Source organism: Diadema antillarum, unplaced genomic scaffold (assembly GCF_040938485.1).
Source record: "Diadema antillarum isolate AM-2024a unplaced genomic scaffold, OU_Dant_1.0 seq00000183_RagTag, whole genome shotgun sequence".
Taxonomy (NCBI): domain Eukaryota; kingdom Metazoa; phylum Echinodermata; class Echinoidea; order Diadematoida; family Diadematidae; genus Diadema; species Diadema antillarum.
In genome coordinates, this window is record NW_027271250.1 from 1906992 (window position 1) to 1928954 (window position 21963).

General features: G+C 39.6%; 1 protein-coding gene across 1 annotated transcript in view; it reads left to right on the forward strand.

The window, feature by feature from the left end:
• Positions 1 to 21963, forward strand: part of LOC139728560 (RNA-binding motif, single-stranded-interacting protein 2-like) — a 150541-nt gene that overhangs the window by 109712 nt on the left and 18866 nt on the right. Inside the window, exons 3-4 of the mRNA XM_071639497.1 lie at positions 6679 to 6737; positions 11054 to 11145. Coding sequence (XP_071495598.1) covers positions 6679 to 6737; positions 11054 to 11145 — 151 coding nt within the window. The remainder of the gene's footprint in view (positions 1 to 6678; positions 6738 to 11053; positions 11146 to 21963) is intronic.

The following is a 21963-nucleotide window of genomic DNA, read 5'->3' on the forward strand; positions in this document are numbered from 1 at the left end:
ATGGTGTGCATGCAGTGTTATGAGAAGGATCAACAGGGTTTCTTGCTGTTAACAAAGATTTGTCAGTTTTTCTTCCACGATGCAAATTCTCTGCATTTTCGTTTGCTACGATCACATCTTGTGCAGAGCGCAAAAAGTGCTTGGATGCAGCTGGTAATATTCTGTGGCTCAAAAAAAAAATTTACCCGCTGATGTGTGCAATGTATTTCACCCACGGCATATCCAGCATATTTCACTTTAATCTGATAATGGTTCATCCCTTTTTTTGGTACAGGACTGTATAAACAGGCACACAGCATGTAGATTGTAGAAAGGAGGAATAGCATTTTGTCTATACTCTTCCATACAGTGGCAATCAAAGTGGAGAAATGGAGAGAGTAGTTAGTGAATAAAACTTTCACATTTTTTTTTTCCTGCGTGAAGTTTTGCTTTGGATTAGGGGCATGAATTGTTCTGAGCCGTAGAGAGGCCGCGCAAATCTAAAACCCCTTTTCCTGCTCGCGGGGAAACATCTCCGTCTCCCCAAAAAGAAAAGGAGGGAAGAAGAGTGTGTTTTCGTAACCCTGCGACCCAGCTCTCTGTTTTTCGGTGCCTACCGTCCCCGGGGCTGGATGGTCAAACCACCTGCAAATGATTTGCTGTGTAAATCTCTATGCTGTACATATTCCATGCCCCATGCACAGAAGGAATCACTACCCTTGATGTCTACTCCCCCTTCAATTTATTTGGTTTTTCTTCAATTCTCATACTTTCTTGTCAATTTCTCTTTTATTTTATTTTTTCTCAAGTTGTTGGTACCCCTATCTTGTGATGCATGAATACCTTCTAGTTTTGCATTTTGTAAAGTTTATTTATTCATTTACTCATTATATCTATTCGTTTATGGTTATTTATTTGAGATGTTGTTATTGTATACTTGTGTCCGTTTTCAATGACACCACGAATTTGTCTTTGAAGTATTCCATATACCTTTTGAAGTTGAGAGTTCTTTAGTGGAATCTGGTTATTATTACCCACTCACTGCACTGAGGACGTTGTCATATATCAGTTGGTCCTGCAATTAGCAAAACAGTGGTCATTCTATCTCTTGATTTCTCGAAAGAAAAACAAACCACAAAGACATTTTCGGTATTATATCTTCATTTGGAATATGACATGGTACCTTGTAACAGGTGTATCCTTAAAGGAACTTTAACCAAAGTCTGTCAAAAATGTGCATCACCAGTCTTCAACCCCTTCATCACATCCACGGGAATTCTTTGATTAGCATCTTGGGGGTTTGCCGATGGGAAGGAGATGGGTCTGGTATATAGCCAGCCCCTCCCCGTGGTCGACCTCAATCAAGCCATGCTCTCTCAACCAGAAAGATGGTTTGGGGGGGGGGGGGGCAGGCATTTACGTCTCTGCATCATCACAACCAAGCCTCATTCTCTTTTCATGAGGGCCGAAGAGGACATAGACATAATTTCAGTCATCACACCTTTTCCCTCAATGACTAACTCTGCCTCATCAACCCGGTCACAGAGAAAAAAAAAAGGATGATAAATTTAACAAATAAAAGTGCACAAAATGAAGATTACTCACTTCTCTGTGTTTTGCTAATCTGCCCTGCTTTGCCTATTTTAATCCAAAATGGATGAAGTCAGAATTAGAGAAAGAAAACCATTTCAGATTAATTTTTAGATTTTCTGCCTTTGCTACAAATTTCTCCTCAGAGGTGAGCTTAACTGCACTATGTTTTGACAGGAAGGAAAGAGTGAAGTGATATGGAATTTTTCATATATCAAACTCCATCTGTTCACCATTTTCTGGGTGGTCCCAAGGTATTTTTGGTCAGAATCTGCAGGGGCAACTGTCCATTTTCATTAATTCCCTTCATCATTCAAGCATATTATCACTGAACATTTTTGCTTGTAGATTCTAAGCATTGGTTTGTTCTCACAACAGCCATGCATTTTGGGAGAAAAATATAGATAGATATACATTGATGGATACAACAATGCTAAAAGTTGATTGTAAAAAGCTGCCACCAGCACTCATTGTCACAGTAAAAAGTATGCCATATGCTCTACTTCCATTTGTCGTTATACAGTACCAGGCCCTCGAGCAGTATCTTGCTGAGATCATGTATAAAAGTGGTTTCCTATTTTCCACTCTGCTTCTGAAGCCCAGTCCCCCTTCCTACCTTCCCCCATGAAATTATATTTGATATATAGCTATCTACGTATGTCACTGAATCTGTACATTTGTTGACTATTCCTTGCTCCTTATGCTTACTTTTACTGAGATGCAGCATTTATTTTCTTTTTTTGTTTTGATAAAAGGAGAAAAGAAAAAGACTCCCCAAAATATGTAGGTTTGAATCCATTTGTGCCCTTTGGGTGAGTTGAATTGATTGGTTGAACTGGGGATGCTAGCTTAAGATGCAGGACACAGGAAATGAAATTTTTGTAAGTGGGAGCATTTTAAAGTGTGTGGGGGGGGGGGGGAGGGAGGGGAGGGAGGGATGGGGGGCATGGCAACAAAGAGGGGTTTTGTTTGGTATTTCTGAACTATGTCTCGTCATTGAGTCTTGTCGATTCTCATGACTGACAATGCTATTTGTTTCTCCCATCATCGCAGAATTCTTGTTATCAATTTTTTCTACCATGTGAATTATCTGTATTCCTGTCGAAAGAAAGTGGACAGGGTTTGGCATTATGCATACAACTGGGTGATGAACATAGAGGTAGATTTGCACTCTTTTATGAGTGGTGAGACTCATGATAAATTGAGCAGCTATCACGCCTGCACAAATTGGCAACACTAAATGAGGAGGAGATTAAACGGAAAAGAAACATAGAACAAAACATTGGCAAGTGTGCCAAGGAAATTTGCCCGCAGCAAAAGATGGAGGAGGAGGGGGGGGGGGGGATGTTGAGAAGATGAAATGGCCAAAGAATGACCTTTTCACGAAGTGAGGAGAGCGAATGGATAATGACGCAACAAAAGTGTCGGTAGATTGATGGTTGATTTCAAATCAGGAAGATGACCAAGGGGGGAAACTAATGGGTGCGGAAAGCGCGAGGTGCCAAGTGCCTTGGCGCGTGATCGGAAAGTTGGCTTTTCAATAGCGATAAACCACCGACGCATCCAGCGCAGTATGCCTCTATTGCTCATCTAATGGTTCCTAAGAGTTCTTTTTCTTTTTCCATTTTTCTCTCTTTTTTTCTTGTATTCGTTTTAAATACTCTCTGTTTCTGTGCATTTATTTATTCCATAAGATTATCACTGTCCTGTGCGTTGTCTTGTTAGTTCTGTTATGACGTAAATCTGCACAGCAGTTTCCCCCAGACTTTGATGAGCTTCTTTTGATGATCATTTGAAGAAAAAAAAATGAAAGAAGAAATAATATTTCATGAGAAATTATATTGAATGAAATGAATCAATGTGTCTTTCATATCTTGGTGTATATATATGAGTAAAAGCAGTATTAGGTGATGTCAGTTCCAACACTGAGAAAAGCAAAAGTAAAAGTTAAGGTTGACTGAACATTAATCAGCATTACTCTGTTCATATCTGCTTAAGACAGTCACCACTCTTCAAAGTGCCTCCCCACAACAGGCCCTGCCGCCAGGCCTTCTTCATACCCATACCCATTCCCCTACCTGCCCCCTCCCCTCACCTCCCCCTTTATCCCATCCCCCTTTATCCACCCCCCCCCCATCTTATTGTCTGTCATTTTTTTTTTAACTCCTGCCTTCAACACTCCTATGCACACACACATACACATACACATACAACACTAGCAATGTCAGATAGTTACAATCAAATATACAAACCTACATACATACATACATACATACTTTGTGAACACATACACACACATGCAACCCATGTTCTGTGCACGCTACCAGTTGGCTCAGAGCGCATGAATTTTACAGGACATCACGGGATTATACATGATATAACACCACTGTACATTACTCAGAAATCATAGGGTGGGTTTATTGAGATGAAGAACTGCCCATAAAGTCAGCCGAGATATCAAATGTAGGATAGGGTATATCCCCAGAGCAAGAATTGAGAGAAATGGCTGTGTGCCCTCATCTAATGTTCATGTTGTCTTGTCTTTTGTCTTTTTGTCATTCTGTTTTAATGTCTGCTTATTAATGTTTATCTCTCTGGTTTGTTCCCTTCCACCCCCATCCCACCCCCATTCCCCCCCCCCCCCCCCCCCACCCATCATGCCCCTCATTTGCAGCAGACGAAAGAGGAAATAGATTTAGCACTGCTCAAAACGCTGGGCAATTTCTCGTGCTAGGAAAATCGAAGTGGAAAAATTAGCAGGGGAAAAGTCTGACCTTTTGTGCTTGGTAGCAGCGGTCATATATTTATCTAGTTCTGTTGTTGTTGATTGTGTTCCTCTGCTGGAGGACATTGCCATTTTGCAGGGGTACCCAGTGCTGAGATGGCACTCCCATAAATGTGTCCGCCGACCTGGAATGAGTTCACCCACCCATCAAAGAATTCACCCCACAGTCTACAGGGTGTGCGCTTGATGAGTCTGATTAGGTTAATGGGGAAAAATGCGACAAAGGATTGCTTCAACTGACTGTAATTGTATTATTTTCATCTATGTCATTTTTTCTTTAAAGAGCCGTATCTCCTCAAGAAGAGAAGAACCATGTATAGGATGAGGTTTGCTACATCAATCATGGGTGTTGGAAGGACTTTCAACCTGGTAGTCATTTAATGAGGGATTTCACACTAACTAAAGATATAGTTAGTAATTGCATTTCTTTAATAGATTTCTGAATGTATTTAAATTCACCAAGGCTTCAGATAGTTGGAATTGGTCATTTTTGGCGACCAGTTAATCTGGAAACCATATTTCGTACAACTGTGTCACTAAGTGACAAACTCCATAGCCTGTTAGTCAAACAGATAACTTGTATGCTTACTGGCAGGAGAGTGTTGATATTTGCATGCACAGTGTACACTGGGTTAGCCAGGCTCAAATTCCACCAAGTTTTAGAGTTTAACATGCCAGAGATTACTACTGCGTAACCAATTTCCAATAGCTTTCAATGGGAAAAGACATCTAAACCATGATTAGCCAAACTTGATATTTGACACAATGTTTTGTTTGAAGAATTTGGTTCAGGTTTACACTTCGACTCAAAGGTTGAGAGTATCATCTTAGCATGAAGCACATTTTCTAAGCATATTTACAAACAAGGTATTTGTAAGTGAAAGCTCTGAATGTCTCCAGATACAGCTGTTTGACCTCTGACCTCTGATGTATGACCCTAACATGTGACTGTACATGAGTGAGACAATCAGAGGCAACCCTGCTACCAGATAGGGCCTACTCAAAATCCCATATTCTTGGTCTCTCTTCAGATCTCGTATTCATCACACAGCCAAATATTTAGATCATAAAAAGATCTTCCTTGGTGTCCCTAGAGTATGTACATAGTGTATGGAGTCCCCTTTAACACTGCTGAAATAAGGCAAAATTTCACATATTTTGAGTCTCTCAGGTTTTGTACTCAGTTACAATGCCATCCTCAAATACTTTCCCATGTAAACCTGACGTGTATACATATTGTAAGGTGTCCCCTTTAACACAGTTGAAAAAGCTGATATTCAAATTCTTGTTGAACATTCTCCCAAACTTCACATTTGGTAATGTTGCCCTTTATGACAGAGCACCTTGGCAAGAAGAGGCAAGAACAACAGTTTTTTTAACTGCCCTATGGGAAGTGTAACCTAGTGCACTGCCCCATAGGAAGTATAAGCTGGTGCACTGGAAAGTTACCTGGTAGTTAACTCTTGGTGTTTATCATATGGTTGCCAGAGTAAGCTGTCTCCAACATGGGTCAATTGAGTTTTGTCATTCCTGTTCGGTATTTTTTGTGGGGCAAGTATACAAGTGAAATGAATTGTAAAGGCATACACACAGACACAGACACAAACACACAGACACACACACACACACACACACACACACACACACACACACACACACACACACACACACACACGAGAGAGAGAGAGAAATGCATGATTGTCAATGGGTTCAAAAATTCAAGGAGACGTTTTAGCAGTGAAATTGTTTTCTTTATGCGCGAAAGTAGTTGTGTAATTTGATATGTTCATTCAGACTTGGCACAATAGTATAAATCATAATAGGAGAGGATTTTAACTGTGCAAATTTGATGATAGGTGCTCTTTTGTGCATTGTGTGGGACAGAACGGTCAGTCACATTAACCCTTGTAGATCCTCTGTTCTAAAATGCCATAGCTATTGTACATGAAATCTTACATTTGGTTGTGATGGGGTTAAATACAGTGATTTGATGATGCTGTCTTTGGTGTAATGGTCTCAATGATGTGTGAAGAATGCATCTGTGATCCAAGTACATCTGCCGTCGTATACAAAATGGCTCTGCTGGTCACATGACTTAGCAGAGCTCCTCCCAAGAGATTGAGTAATGATGACCAATCCCGAGACTTCCCCGCACATTGCCATTGTTATTCCAATAAATGGCATTGTGGTAGTCAAGTTACCATAGCAACAGTGAGAGTTCAGACTGTATATCGATCTTTTGTTTCCTTTCAGGTTTATACTAATGAGGAATCAGCAACTGATGAAATCAATCCCCTTTTGTTGTTTCTTTTCTTTTGCTACAGATATGGAAACATTGTATCAACTAAGGCAATACTCGATAAGGAAACAAAACAATGTAAAGGTAAGTGTCTTGCAGTCATTTTGATGCTAGTAGTTCAGCCAATATTTTGCATGAGAACATAGTAGTCTCATCAAATGTTTTAGAGTGACTCTGAAGATGCCACTTGGTGACATCTTGCAGAATTTGTAACAGGAAAGTGGGGTACTTATAATAGTGTACTTTGTAGTTCAGACCACTCTTGCAATTGATAGTGATGTGTGTGTTTGTGTGTGTGAATGTGTGAGAGAGAGATATCAAAAGTAAAGAGGGATGATGTGTAGGCTCCTGTACATTTTCATTTAAAAGTTGGTGGACAGACACCCAGAGGTGTAGGGTGGGAAATGGGGGAGGGATGGGGGAGACTGAAAGGGGGTGGGGAATCAAAGAGGGGGATAGGGAATGAAGAAGGGGATAGGAAAAAGGGATAATGGGTCAGAGAAGGTGAAAAGGGGCAGGGGTGGACGAATGACTATGTGAAGGAAAATGTAGCTCAGTTGTATCACATAGCATTCTTGCCACTCAAATTCTCCTTTGTTGCTTTATAATTGCTTTGAATTTCATTACATTTTCATTGGGTGAAGGTATATGAAGATATATGAAAATATTATTGTGACAGAGACAGGAAAGCACCATTAAGTGTTGAGGAAATCTAAAAGGATATGATAACACATATCCCTTCCTATTGGAAACAGGCAACTGGTTTGGTCCATTATTTGACACACACATGATTGATGCGATAGATGAATGCTGTGTATAGGTAAAAGCTGCCTCAACTTGGTTTGTGGGGGGGGGGGGGGGGGAGGAGGGTACATTAATGAAAGCAAAAGTTTTGGAGCAGATGGAGATCTGCAATGGCATCCAAGCAATTTGCAACAAGAGTTTGGTTGACTTTGATTTTGGTGGTTTAGAAGTGAAAACAAAAGGATAAGTGTCAAATCTCGGGTCACACAGTCTACACACCTCACAATGAGAAGTGAAAGCACTGTTTGAATATCTTTCTGTGCATAACTTAGATTGCTAGCATCTTTCTTTCATAAAAGCTATTATTTTGTGGCAACAAGTCCATGTTTGTGTTTTTCTGCCCTGAGCTCCAGCCACCACAATGCTACACAGAAAGAGAAGGTTAAAACATTTGTGTGAAGGGAGCGCAGTAACAATTTGGTGTTGCAGCCAATACCGTGGGTAGCAAAATCAAATTGGATTTCTAGGAAAGAAAGGGTCACTGTCGTCGGCAAACCTTATAGAAATCATCCCTCCTTGTTGTTCTCAGACCTTCCTAAGTTTGAATCATGACTCATGCTTTTGACTATATTTGATAGCTGCTTCCATAGTGTGTCTGTTTTGTTTGAGATAGTCACAGTGATTAGCATTCAGTACTCTTGAGCATTTTTTCCATGGAGCTACACCATGCATGGTCTTGTCTGTTAAGTTTACTCATTATTTGCTATTTGTTGTTGTTTGGTTGTTGTTTTTTTTAGGGGGAGGGGCGTGTCAGTGACATCGGTAGGTTTGAGAGGAAAAGTACAGTTTTTCATTTTCAACAACAGAAACATTGAAGAATATAAGAAAAACATTTCAACAAATATTTTAGTTACCCTGTGTCCAAACTTCTATACTTTTGTTGTTCTTTTTTTTTTCAGAACTCCTGCAATAAGATGTACCAATAACAAGCAATTATTCTTATCGCATCAACTTTATTGTCTATCAGCCCGTCGAGAGTCAGCCCTGAATGTGAAATTGAATTCTGTCCCGAAATCGAAAGGCAATCGCTGTTAATTTGCCATAAGGGGTGTACATGATTTTTGGCTCCTTCCGCGAATCTGTCCGTTCTGATTCTCGTGAGGCGGGCTGTTTAACATGATGCTGTTGCATGTAATTCGATCTCATCGTCTGAAATTGAATTGTGTAGGTCAGATTCGGGAGAATTTGACAAGGGGGAGATGGCATCCGATTTCCAAGGATATGATATTCTCGACTCGGCGTGGGATGCTCCGATGGACACTTGAAATTCTGCTGCCATTTGAATCAACATCCGAGCATTATGATGGTGAAGAGATTGATCAAACTTGAATGAAATTGATTCCATCCACTGCAAAGATTGATAAAGAAAACAAGAGAGTTAAAAGGGGGGAAAAAGAACAGATTGAGGACAAAAGCGAGGGAGGAAATAACGTAGGCAAGCCAAAGTTTTTTTTATTTATTTGGGGGAATATGGCTATGCAGGAGGGAAGGAGACGACATGGATCTACACTAATGGTGTCTGAAATGAGAAAGAGGAAGCTATGGCTATAGTTTATTTGTAGTCCCACAATATGGGTTTTTGTTTTCTACGAGAGACATATCTCTTATTGAATTAGACTTTAGAGAGGGACAGAATTTTTTTTTCCGTCGTTGATCAATCAGAAGCTCTATCTACTTCTTGTTTTTGCTCCATAGAAGTTAATCACATACCATTTTGCCAAATGGGGTTTAATGCTTGCCTCTTCTTTTGCCCCTGTGCCCCGCTGATGAACAACAATTTCAGTTTCACCTCACAAACAATTAGCCAGCCTTCAAGCAAACTCCAGTAATCATTAGATAGATTGGAGAGGAAAGGGAAATGTTTAGACGACGCAGCTTTAGGGAATAAGAATGTTGCCCTTTTGTGTTTTTCATTCAACAATTACGGCTGCAAAATTGTTTCTAATTTCTGTCAAAAACGGATCAAAGTTCATCCAAGAAAGAGACTACCCCATTAAGGGATAATCATCTTAATATTCAGCTGAAAGTACAGGCTGTTCTTTTTTTTTCTCTGTTTCTTTTTTTCTTCTAATCTGCATCATTTTTTGCCAATGTGAAAAGGGAGAAGAGAGCGGGACGAAGGGAAGTGGTCGGGAGAGGGATCGCGCACCAACTGTGAGGACGCAGTTCCGACTTCATTTAGTTAATGGCTCGATACTGATGGATCCGCCAGACGCGGTGAGAGAGCGAAAGTGAGAGAGAGAGGGAGTGAGAGATGGGGAGAGAGAAGAAGTGAAAGGAGTAGAAAAGAGGCAAGGGGATGCGGGTTAGGACAGACTGACAGACAGACAGACAGACAGACAATGAGACAAAGATGTAGTCAGACATGGGGACAAATTTAGCTGAAATTGTAGCAGATGCAAGAAAAAGAATGGAGAGAAACAGATGATTGTTGCTGTTATTGTAAATGTCATTATTCTTATTGATGTTGACGGTGTTTTCTTTTTGGTCCTTGTCAATTGTCATTACCATAAACAACCATCAATTTTATTATTGCTATGAATAGTGATGAGAGCAGCTCTGCCAGTCATATTGTTATTATTGTCATCATCATCATCATCATCATCATCATCATCATCATCATCATCATCATCATCATTGTGATTATTATTGGAGTCACATCTTTCTGTTTCTGCTTGTAGTTGCAATGTTTCTCTACTCTGTTCCTTCTTGCAATCCACTGACATAGCTTTTGAAAGGTAGAATAGAATCTTTAAATCTTACCATCGCATCATGTTTCAAAGTCTACAGTCTTTATGTCTGTCAACTTGCAACAGGATGGACTTTATTTGTCCCCCCCCCCCTTTAGTAATTCCATTATACAGAACTTCAAATTTGTGCTACTTTTCTGAGTTGAGCTGAATCATTGAACTTCTTGTTTCAGAATATTTTTGCTTCTTGTTCCTGTAACTAGTTGTTGAATGTCCCAACCGACATCATGTGTAAGTAAACATGATAAAATCAAACAAAACAGAACATGAAGATGTTTCACAGAAATATCAGACACAGATAATGATGATAGAGAATATTAGAATTGCTTGTTAAAATGATGATTTTGGTCACAATCACTGTTGCCAGTGGGATTTCATGATACTGTCATCCTCTCACAACTGCACTTTCATTTTTACAAGGAAATGTGGTAGAACCCCATGTGTTCATAGATTCATATACAGGTTGTCGTACAACCAAATTCTCTCAAAATGTCATCATTGCTTTACTGATTGGGTGGATATGATTTATATTTCTTCGTTTTTATTGTGTGTATTTTTTGTGTATAAAGAAAAGGATATTTAGAAGAGATTTAGAAGATATTTGGAAGAGATAAGTACTGGTCGATGGCATCACCATGTCATCCAGTGTGCATAGTGTTGAGGACGTGATCGAGATGAGTGATACGAGATTCTCAAAGATTACTTTAATCAGTGACTTTACAGGGATGTTCACGTTGTTTGAACTTTAATGATTCATCCGATTTACAGCCCAATGATTTAAGTCTCAAATGGAGATATGAAGTGGTTACATTCTCTCTCCCCCTCTCTCTCCCTCTCACTCTCCAGGTTATGGTTTTGTCGATTTTGACAACGCTCTCTCAGCCCAGAAAGCCGTTAAAGATTTACAAGACAAGAACGTTCTTGCACAAATGGCAAAGGTGAGTATATAGACCTGCACAGTCAAGTACACTTTCCAAGTAGGGCCCGAAGGCTTCCCGAATGTAATAGCCTGTTGATGGGTCTTTGATACAGTTGCAGTGGAGGCTTATGACACACAGAAAAGGGTCGAAGATGATTTTGCCGACATTTTGTGGGGAAGGGCCTCCAGCCAGACAGGCAGAATGAGAGGAGAAAATATCTTGGAAAGAGGTATGACATGCCAGCGTACCTTGTGACAAGTAGAGGAAAGTTAATGAATCGGTTATAGTAATAAGCATTGTTCAGGTGCAGTGTTTACAATACTATGGAAAAAGAAAAAAAAAAGAGAAGTTAAAAGTTCACGGCAACCGATTTTCCCCCGAGAATCCTTTAGTTTTCATCAACCCCTCCTCCCCCCACCCCCCCTCCCAACTTCACAGTCATTAATGGTTTTTGAGGCCCAGTTGTATGGAACAGAAATTTGAGCAGTGCTTGGAGGCCTTTGATTAAACCGGGGATTCCACAAGGAATTTTGTGTGTGTGTTTTCTCATGCTGTAAATATTACATGAAATCATAATTATGAGGCCATAATTTTGTAATGAGAAAGACTGCCGATGGCTGTGATAGCCCCTTTCCTTTTGATGGGAAAAAGAAGATGAAGTTTGAATGGAATTTGGGCATACCCCGGTTTGTAAGTGATTATTATATGTTGTTATTGTGTTTTAGAGAAAGTAATGTTTGAGGAAATTCAGCTAGTGCAACAAAATGTTGATATTGTCTCCCAGAAAGCACAATCTATTGGTTTCCTTAAGAATTTGTCTGACTAAAGGAATGGTGATATAGGCCTACTCCCAATCTACAGGACACACTTGATTTTCACAGTTCTTGCTCTGCTTTTTTTTTTGGGGGGGGGGGGGTGGGACTCTTCATCCCGCAGCCTTTGTGCATGTGTGTGTGTGTGTGTGGGTGTGTGTGTGTGCGTGCTTAATACTAGTGCTGTTATGCCGTGGTACTGAGTCTGGTTGTCTATATATGTGTCTGAATGTGTGTTTTGTATGTGTTTCCTGACATCCTGTTTCAATTTCGTTCTGCCATTTTACTTTCACTGATGGCTTTTGGTTAAAAAAAAGTGAAAGCAATAAAAAACACCCCCAAAAAAAACATAACACAAACATAACAAAATGCATGCTTCTTTCAATCATGTTCTATCTTTGTTGAGGAGAAGCTAGTGTCTGGAGGGAAAAAGAGCCCAATCAATTGTTGCTGGGGATTTCTCAAACATTTATAGAGAAAAAAAGGGGAAAGGAGAGAGATTGGTAAGCATGGCAAATTGGAGGGATATAGATTTTAGCAGATCTCTTAGCTGTTTTACCTGGAAAAATGTACCAAAAAAAAGAAAGAAAGAAAAGAAAAAATGTCACTTCTTATTGTGCTGCTAATTTGTGAGTAGGTCTACTGTGTTTGGGATGCAAACTTGCCCTAAAAGTTTAGCTTACAGATTCTCAGCTCTTGTGTGTTTACATGTATATTCAGCCATGTTGAGAAGTTAACCCGTTGAGGATGGGCTAATTTTGCTACAACATGCATTTCCCATAGACCCTTGCCTGAGTATACACAGAACTCTAAGATACATGCAAACAGTCCCACATACTCTAATCTAAGTTTGAGAGGCTGTAACATGGCTGCATTTATGCTCAACTTTTGGGGGCCATAGATAGTGTCTTGAAACATGTTTAGTGCAAAACATGCTTGCCTTGATATAGACAGTGTTTCAAAATGCTGATTAAAAATGCACACATAGTGTGTTTAATACAATCCATGATTTTTCTCTTTTAATCATGCGTATAGGGAAAGCACAAACACAAAGACACGCATAAAAATTTTTATAATGATGTCATCTCAACACCTTTCCAGTCCATGTGAAAATGTACTCGCCTGGCCAGCCGCCCTTTTGAATATCAGACTGTCCTAGTGCACTTTCAAAACCTGCAGTTACTAGTAGTTGAATCGTAAACAATGCGCACACCCCATTCAAAACTTTCGAGAAAGTGTGTGCCTTAATTTGACCTACCTGCTTAAGTCAATGAAGTAAGCAAATGCACAGTGCATGTTCGTGAAATAGGCTCTTTCTCCAGCTGAATATAGTTGAGCATAAATCGTACCCTGTGACCAGCATTACGGAGCAGCATTTTGCATTAGCGTTTCAAAACACTGATTCAGCCTTCACAAATTGAGCATAAACTCACCCATAGATGATGCTGTGATTAGTGTATCTGTTATGTTTTGCTTTGGGGATAGGGGTTATCAAACATTGAAAAGGACATTGAAGCAATTTCTCCCAAAATCGTTGAAAAAGACAACGATTATACATTACAGAAACTTTCATATATTCCTCATGCTCCCAGGGGGAAAAGTATTTCATTCAGTCTTCTTCTTTTTTTATTGTAGAGATTTGAGATAACCACATGGCAGTGTGATATACAAGTACAAGATTTGAGCTGTTATGGATCCGATGTCAACTGTCGTGAACAGACAAATTGTTGTCGAATTGGAGACTTTTTTTGCAATAAGATGTTATGGCCATCCAAAGTTCCCACCTACCAGTGCATGTGGAAACCCCCCTAAATTCCCCTCAATTTAGTGCCACTCTTTAGGTTGTTTTGTTGTGATCGCTGTCCAACAACAGGTTGTGATATCCTGGCCAATCTTAACTGGGGCATAGGAGGTTAGAGAGAGGAAGAAGGGAAAGATTGATGTATAAGCCTCTGGTTTTGATTCCAATCAAAACAGCCAATGGGGTGAAAGTTACCGTGTCTGTGAGTCTGTCTATCTGTCTGTCTGTCTGTCTGTCTGTCTGAATTATTGTGTGCAAGGGACTGGTTGGTTGTACTGGTATCTGTTTTGACACCGAGTGGAGGGGGGGGGGGAGGGGAGTAAGAGGGAGGCATTCATGGGAACTGACATGGAAGTGCTTTCAACTGCAAAGTACAGCTCTGCATTTCCACCCGTGATAATGAACTTCACATTCCGATTGACTCTGCCGTTCTTTGGAGGATGAAAGGTCCTTCCAACCACCCCTTCCCCTCCTTTCTTTTCCCCAAAATATAACAGTGGTTCTATTCCTGTTGTAAGGTCTGAACTGATTTCAATGTGTGATTGATTGGTGGTATATCAGCATGAAAGAACTATAGTGAACCCCCCCCCCCCCTTTTCAAACCAGAGAGGTCTTGTATGGATATACAACATATGGATATATGACATATGGATATACAATGTATCAATATAATTATGATATATGAATATACAACATGGATATATGACGTACAAATATGGATATAGGACATTTTTATGTGTCTGAATGGCTGTATATTGGTATGACATGTATTGACATGACATACATACACGTTTGTCTTATGAGTAGGCGGAGCTTTTTTGCAAACTACCAAATGAATCCAATGCAATGTAAAAACACAATGTGCAAAGCCTGGGCACAGTTCATGATGCGCAAGAAAGAGACTCATACATATTCATGAGCTTCTCATGAAACATGGCAGTGCGTGAGGTCTGATACTGCTATACAGTTAACGTATGTATGTAGGGATGTTATATCTGAATGGTCTCATATTAGTATGTTGACCATTCATAGTAAAAATCAACCATAACTCTAGTGTGTCAAAAAAGTGCTAATAGTCTCAAGATATCCTGCCAACATAGTAGATTTGTTTCTAATCATATGATAAGCTTTATCAAATTTGCAATCATCATTCTTGTGATTTAGCATTATCTCTTCAAAATAATTTGCTTAACATACTGCTGAATTTGTGTCTGAAAATGTATTTTAGCTTATAGGTAGTGTTTCATGCTTATCAATTTTTCTGCAACACATGAGGCAAGAAATTTTGCCCATCCCATATCAAAATCTCTACCTTAGGGGAAGAAACTTGGTTTTTTGTGTAGGTAGAGATGAGGCATTATATTTTTGGACATTTTATCATCCAGAAACTGTGGAATGCCAAGTAGATCTAGAAACTTATCACCGTTTTTGAGGGGGGGGGGGAGGGATATCCAAGGAAGGAAATTTGATGCTGACTGCTGAAGACTTGGTTTTGATGTCATTTGAAGCAGTTTACCTCTCCAACGGCAGCTAAGATGAGAAGGCAGATACTAGAGGGTACTGTACTCCAACGGCGTTTGATCTCTGGGCAAATTCCGCGCCTTCGGTTGGCAAATGCAGCGTGCACGCTCACATCCGCCACGTGAACGGGGAAGTACCCTTCTCTCCCCGCCCTCCACCATCTCACCAAAACACTTCTCCCCCTGAATGACAAAGTGAAGTCTCCAAGCAGTGCTTTTGTAAAGGAAGTTTAGGGTGGCAGTTGTCCAAGGAAAGAATAACTCTCGCTGTAATGATACAGGCGCATCATGTCATGTTCACATCTCGGTTTACAAATTCAATCTGTGGACTTATGGCGATGTTTACATGAAGTGTTCGATGTAGTTATAACTTTAAGATATTCCAGAATACTGCAGATACTGAAAGCAGAATGAGACTGTCATAATTTGTGGATCTCAGTATCATTCAACTATAAAAGAATACCAACAAACATATAATGGTGCTACAATGCACCATCACATCAATTCAGAATGATATGAATGATGTCATACAGTTTTATATGCATGTGTCTATGTTGAACTGAAAGTAGAATTGTCACAATAGCAAATTTTTCTGACATTCCTCCTCAAGAGTAATACTTCTAACCCCGATGAAAGTTTGACAACGCAAAGAGTAAGAAGTAGGAATGGGAAAAATCATTGTTTCATTGGCGACCATGATAACCCCATGAGTTTGGATACCCCGCCAATTTCATGTTGAGCCTCAGGGGTCATCCATGCAACCCCATCATTGAACATCTTCCTTTCCAGTTTATTTTCTTTTCCATGAGTTCATTTTCCCCTCCTCTGATGTCATACTGCTGCATAAAGTCACCTATTCCCTGCCATACAGGTATGAGAAATAACTGCCCCGTTGCCACGACAACAGAGATGAAAATGCAAACCTCCTTCAATACCTCCTTGGGAGAAATATTTGATCCCCCAATGTGTTTGGGGTCATTGGCAGTGATCAAGATTCCTGCTCCATTGGAATGAGGATTAGTTTATTGTTCCTTCTTCCCTTCATTTACTTTTATTTTTTACTTGGTTGTATTTATGGCATGAAAACGATCCTACCTGTTGGATATCATCCAAAAACCTGATGATTATGATCCCATGATAGAGGATGTTTTAAAATGACAAAACTCTACACTGTAAGGCACACCATTACGTGCTGTAACGATCCTTCCCTATGTCTAAATGTTAGACAAAAGTAGACTGTGCCCTTTTCTTTTGACGTTTAACTCACGAAGTAGGGCAGGTTATGAGGATGGTACCTCTCCTCTCTCTCTCTCTCTCTCAAAAAAAGGGGGGAAACTTGTGCAGTCATTAACCCTCTTAGTGCTTTGAATGCTGATAAAAGGCTCAGAAAACCTCCACAGTATTTTACACACCATCCAAAGTCCCTGGCACGGAAAGGGTTAAATGGGAAATAGGGTACAGTTGCAAAGGATCCTAAAATTACTGTATTCCAAGATGCTTTAAAGATACTGGTGTTTTAAATAGTAAAATCTGGATGAACTTGATTGTATATGAATCTTTGTCCACACCCCCCCCCCCAATCCATTTTCTTCCATCTTCTTTCACTTCATAGACTTTCATAATTGGCTTGCCACTTACAGTCTTCCTAAGAAGGAACGTTTCCTCCCTCACTTGTTTTTCCCACTTTTGTACTTTCTCAGGCATATGAGATGTGACTGCATTTCTTCCCTCTCATTTTGAATTAATGAAGCCCCAGTTACCCTTGGGGGAACTTTATAATAGATGATTTTGAAAAAAAAAAGTTATTAAATAATTGAGTTCTAAATTTAGTAGGGGGTTGGCAGAGGTTGAGGATGCTTGAGATGTATGTGATTGCATAACATTTGCTGTCTTTGGTCATGACAAACTTCTTTGTGGTCGGTCATTCAGGTTTAGGTGTTGTTGCAGAAATGGTGCTCATACTGGAGTGTGTTTTATCCTGCTATTGTCATGTGCTATGAAAACCTCTTTGTAGTGATCATCTATGATAAGGCTTTTTAATGAATTTTGATCACTTTTTAAAAGAAAAATTTGGAGTTTGCCAAAATTTACAGTGAACCTTAAGCTATATTGCTTTGTGCAAAAACCACGTCTATCTCCAAAACATGTGATTGATCGTGCTGGGGGGGGGGGGTGATATTTTGAAAAGACAAGGGTATCCTCTTTGTACCACAGCCATTCAAGTAACAGATGGCTAATATTTATTTCAATCCATAAAATATGGTAAATCTGCTCCATGTCACCAAACTTTTTCATTGGGCTAGGAGAGAGTTCTGGCAAAGCGGTTTGTCTTTATCCAAAGGGTCGTACCTTTAGAAGAGGTACCTGAGGTACGTGTACCTGCCTCTAGACATGAAATATGATTAATTGTTGGAGATATTGTGAGAGCCCCGGGGGGCATAGTTTTATCACAAACCTCTTTCCTTTTTTTGATTGAAGATGTTAACTGCACAGCCCATGAAATTCAACCTTTAACCTTTGCACTAAAGATTGAGACATGTAATTTTTTTTTTCTTTAAAAAAAAAAATAGGAATATGAGTTCCTTCTCGATGGTTTAATGGAAATCATAAAGATTATGTTGACTCCAAATTTTGGATATGAGAGATATATATCCATGACAGAAGATGTGAGAGCCAGAAACATTTTTGGAGGTGGCCTTATCATTATACTCCTGAAATCAAGGATACTTGGCGATGGTTGTGATTTAGTGGATTACAGTATTGTCATTTCTTCTTCTTTTTTCTTTTCTTTTTCTACGGGGGGGGGGGGGGGGGGGGGGGGTGGTGGGGGGGGGGTGTACAGTGGAAAGCCAGAACGTGCTCTTCTAGAATACTCTCGATAATTCTTGTGCAACATTACTTTTCTGCAAAAAGTCTGTAAAAAAGCAAACAAGCCAGTAAAAGCAGAGGGAGGGTTGGCGACAGAAAGTCAGTGTGTAAAACCATTAACTTTAATTAGCTTATCACAGGAATATATGCATTGAAATTGAAATTAGACATCACATCAGTGTAATTGCACTTGTTCCGCTGATAAATAAATATATATATATATATATATATATATATATATATATATATATATATATATATATATATATAATTTTTAATGACTCATTTCATTGCTTTTTTTTAGCATTGAAGGAATTGTTTATATTGAAAAACAAGCTATTTCCCCCCTCCCCCCCCCCATAAGGTTCCATTATAATGCTGTATTTGAGATTTAGAGGGAGTTTGGATGCTTGTGTTTCACATACTGTAGGTTCATGCTCATCTTTGTGAGTGATACATTTCTGCAGCACAGAATTTTGTCGGTGGCTGTCTGTGACGGACACTTTGTTTTGAATTGGGTCAGTTAGTAGTTTGATAATGGCAGTGGACGTTTAGTTGAGGTCACTGCCCTTAGAGCTGCAGAAAAGAGAAAGGAAGAAAAAAAAATGATTACGGTGTGGGATGATTTAAGATCAATTACAGGATCAGCAATTGGCTCATAAGTCAGTCTTCATGCTAAGCAGGGGTAAGGTCATTGCAGCTCGCAAGATGTTGGTGAAGGACAATTATTCAAAAGATTCTAAGGATGGAGGATATTGTCATTGAGAGGCTATGGAAACATTGAGGGAGGGTGAAGGTAATTTGGCAAACTTTTCTTGCCATCAGATGAACAATATATGTGAGACACAGATAATAGGGATTGTGACCAGTTTTAAAGCCAACGTAAAAATGTATATTCTTTTGGATAAGACATTCAAAACTTTTGTTATCTGAAAAAGATAATTGATTTAATATGTTTTATTCAAGGAAATTGGTAGAAGATCTCAATTTTGGTCATCAAGATCCTGACCTAGTAATTTGATCAAAGAATTATAAGAAAAATTAGAGAAGTTCCACCCAAAGCAAAATTTCATGTCTTACACTGTTCATGGGCTTTAGAAGATAAAGTGCCAAAAACATTTCAGTCCAGCTGGTCCTAACTCACAAAAAAAAAAATAAAAAATAAAAAATAAATGAATAAAAATGCGCTGGAAATAAAATTGTCAATGAGTAGTGAAATATTTTACTCATTTGTCTTTAAATAGAATAAGATATTCTATTGCAATCATGCCATGACACAGACCTTGACAATGGTTTAACACTGCAGTACTACACAGTTGGGGGGAAAGGAAGCAACTGGTGTGACGGATCCAGGGCGTGGACGGCCAAGGTTACGGGGGTGACCTACTTTGATGAGATGCACAGGGCGGAGTCTCCGGCTGGTTGTGTTGGGTTTGATGCAGTCTCTTTTAAAGCCTTCTAGTTGAATTTTTTTTTCTCTTCCAGGGAGATGCTTCCTTCAGCCTCTTTGCATTCTTGATGTGATATACAATGTATAGGTTCACATCACATTCCTCATTTTCAATATTAACTCGAAGTTTTGAACTTTGATGATTAATTTAGCAATCTTAAAGATTAGTTTATACCCGGTAATTAGAACCACAAGAATTCTCTGGGTTTACATTCTATCCATGAGCAGTTTTGCATTGTGTGGACACAATTGTCAACTAACAGGTTGCAACCATTGTGTGAACCTTTCTTTAGAGTTTGACATTTTACAATTGACTGGTTGCTTGAGAGGATGAAAGATGTAATACATTCTGTGTGACAAGGAATAAATAAACTCCACCAAAGTATCATCATTACCACTCTTTCAAGTGCCTCATCACACTAGCTATGTCACTGAAAATGAGCAAAGGTACATTAGCACAATTTATCCCCATCCTAGGGTGCATTTGTGCTTCCTCAAGAAATTCATGTATGGGTTATTGCTTGTGTAGCAGATACGGATTGTGTTAAGCAATATCGTAGAGGCATGAAGGGGATGTCTCTCCCCCCCCCCCCCCCCCCCTAATGGACAAGAGCTTCTTTGCCCTGTGTTTGATCAGACCTTTCAGCCCATAATAGTCCATTGCTTCTTGGAGACAACAATTCTTGTATGAGGAATTAGCTCTGACTAACTGAGAAACTACTAAGGAATGGCAAAGCTCAGGGTTGTGCCGATATCAGCCAAATGCCGATCTCTCACTTTGACACTTTCTTTTATTTTAAGAGAGGGAAAATTTCAAGCACCTTCATGTAAACATGCAGGGGTGATTTATGATGATTACTCAATGATAAAGAGATTCCCGTTCTGTTCTGACTCTGACTAATTATCCATTTCTGGTTTCATATGAGTGAGAAATATACAGATTAAAATACACATCAAAAGTTAGCCTGGTGTGAGGAAGGTTAAAAAGTTCCAAGGCATCACTTAGACTGCTGGCATTTGACACAATGATCCTCATCTTATCAAAATACCCACAAACTGTAAGAATTACCCCTCGACCTGATTATTTTTTCCCCTCCTTTCGAAACTACAGCCGTGTTTCCATGACAATGGTCAGATTCCTTTAACCCCCACCCAACGCGGTACCAAAGTAGGTCACATAAATGACCCATGGCTAGCAAGCTTGAGGGTTCCTCCAACCCCACTCTCAAACACCCTGCCCCGCTTTCCTGGTTCCTGTGGTGGAAACAGGGGAAAAAAATGGGATATGGAAAAGTGGGATTTTGTGTTTCTGTATCACAGTCTGCCAAAGGGTATCCCTTGTTTCCTTGGTAACTGAACTAGTGCTCAGGATGTTGGTAGTTCTGAAAAAAAAGAAGAAAAAAAGAAAAGGAAAGGCAAAATGAAATTCACACAGGGATGAAGACGGTCACTTCTTTTCCTTTTTTTTTTCTTTCACCCCATTTTTCTCCCCCCCCCCCCCCCCTTCCTTTGGTTGAAAGTGTATAGGTTTCTGGGATGATAGATGATGGTGTTGGTAGATTAACTGCTGTTGTAGTTGGCCACACTGGAGTTGGAATTGCTTTAAAGTAGTCTGCTGTCTGTTGCCACTTGTTCTGTTGAGTTATGATGATTGATTTTGTGGCATCCATATCTGAGTTTATGATGTGGCTTTTCCTTTTGTTGGTGTTGTTGAAATTGGACTCTGATGATCAGAGCACTTTATGTCTTCTGCTTTGTGGTGGCCAATGTGTGAAACTGTTGAGTGATTATCTTTGTGGTTTGTAACAGACAGTATGGCTGAATATTGTGTATATCGATATCGTGCATCACTGTGCAGGGAAGTGATACTGAACTGGGACTCTTGTGATCATGTTTGCTTGTGTAGTACTCGTGAGGGTTTTGCAAGCACAAAAATCCCTCTTTAATCGTCTACGTCTCTACATTTAGTATTTTGAGGCTGTGTAGGCAGGTACTGTATAGCCAGATGATTTGCAAGTTCGGTATTATGTGAATAGGAACCTGTGATTTTTTTTTTTTTTTTTGCTAGGAAGTGATTACATTTGCAAAAGAGATCTACTGCAATAGAATGAATAGTCAGAATGGCCACTTTCAAAAGGGTATACAAGATTTCCCACCATGGAGACGACAATTGCTTGGATGTTGTGCGAGGCAAAATTTTCATTTTGGCACATTGTTGCTTTCATGTATGTCACCCAATAGGCAAAATGTGCAAAATATTCGGCAAACACACAATGTGAGGATTGTTGATTTCTATTCTGTCCAAGGCCGAGAAGAGTAGTACAACTTTTAATGATGGCTACTGTATTTACACCTTTGATTAGACCACAAAAAGACCTTCCGCCC